This window comes from Fukomys damarensis, unplaced genomic scaffold (genome assembly GCF_012274545.1).
Source record: "Fukomys damarensis isolate Sample0158 unplaced genomic scaffold, DMR_v1.0_HiC HiC_scaffold_2, whole genome shotgun sequence".
In the NCBI taxonomy this organism is placed as follows: domain Eukaryota; kingdom Metazoa; phylum Chordata; class Mammalia; order Rodentia; family Bathyergidae; genus Fukomys; species Fukomys damarensis.
The window spans coordinates 39,728,394-39,729,554 of NW_022900914.1; the positions used below are offsets into that span (position 1 = coordinate 39,728,394).

Below are 1,161 nucleotides of genomic sequence, written 5' to 3' on the forward strand. Positions count from 1 at the left end.
GCGCCGTCGCTGAGTACACCGGCGGCCTCGTCTATCTGGAGTCCGGCCTCCATCTCGCCCGGCTCTGCGCCGGCGTCTGTGTCCGTACCCGAGCCGCTGGCTGCTCCGAGCAATGCCTCGTGTATGCAGCGCTCGGTGGCCGCAGGGGCTGCCACAGCAGCAGCCTCCTATCCCATGTCCTACGGCCAGGGTGGCAGCTATGGCCAGGGCTACCCCGCGCCCTCCTCTTCCTACTTTGGCGGTGTGGACTGCAGCTCATACCTAGCGCCCATGCATTCGCATCACCACCCGCACCAGCTCAGCCCCATGGCACCCTCCTCCATGGCAGGCCACCATCATCACCATCCACATGCACATCATCCACTGAGCCAATCCTCAGGCCACCACCACCATCACCACCACCACCACCACCAAGGCTACGGGGGTTCGGGGCTTGCCTTCAATTCTGCTGACTGCTTGGATTACAAGGAGCCTGGTGCCGCCGCTGCTTCCTCGGCCTGGAAACTCAACTTCAATTCACCCGACTGTCTGGACTATAAGGACCAAGCCTCTTGGCGGTTCCAGGTCTTGTGAGCCCAGGAGGGAGAGGGAAAGAGGAAAATACACAACTACCTGTGCCCTCGGAGGTCCCCATCCTGTTGTTGCTGCTGCACCGCCCCGCCTTTGCCTTGGCTTCTCGAAACCTGAATTTTCACACCCCAAAAAGATGCCCATAGCCTGCACTGCCCCCACCATCTTTGTGTCACTTGTTCGGGGCCTTTGCGATTGCACCTACCCAGTGAATGGGGGACGGTGTTTTGGCTTCACCCACACATTCTCTTTGGGATAGCTGTGTACTGTCCCTCTCAACCCTCACAGAACTAAGTTACTCTCTCATCTTTCTGGACAGCTATTATGCACTTCCAGCCTTCGGAGGCTTTTCCCTCTGATCCACTGTTTGAGTCCAGTACTATTATTTATTCTTTCTGGACACTGGAGTTACTAACTGGCAAGTATCTGCCCATTGGAATGCGCCCACACACTACTCCAAATCAAAACAACCACTAAGTGATTCTCTCCTGCACAGACTGTCTTCCCTCTCTGGCTGCCCTCGATTCTCCTCCCAACCTGCAAGCAAGAGCTTCCCCGCTTTTCCTCCTTCCCCGCGGGGTGCGTGGGGCC

The 1,161-nt window shown here is 57.6% G+C and overlaps 1 protein-coding gene across 1 annotated transcript in view; it reads left to right on the plus strand.

The window, feature by feature from the left end:
- Nucleotides 1-659, plus strand: part of Otx1 (orthodenticle homeobox 1) — a 5,705-nt gene extending 5,046 nt beyond the window's left edge. Inside the window, exon 5 of the mRNA XM_033762312.1 lies at nt 2-659. Coding sequence (XP_033618203.1) covers nt 2-573 — 572 coding nt within the window. The 3' untranslated portion in view covers nt 574-659. The remainder of the gene's footprint in view (nt 1) is intronic.
- Nucleotides 660-1,161: the final 502 nt, after the last annotated feature.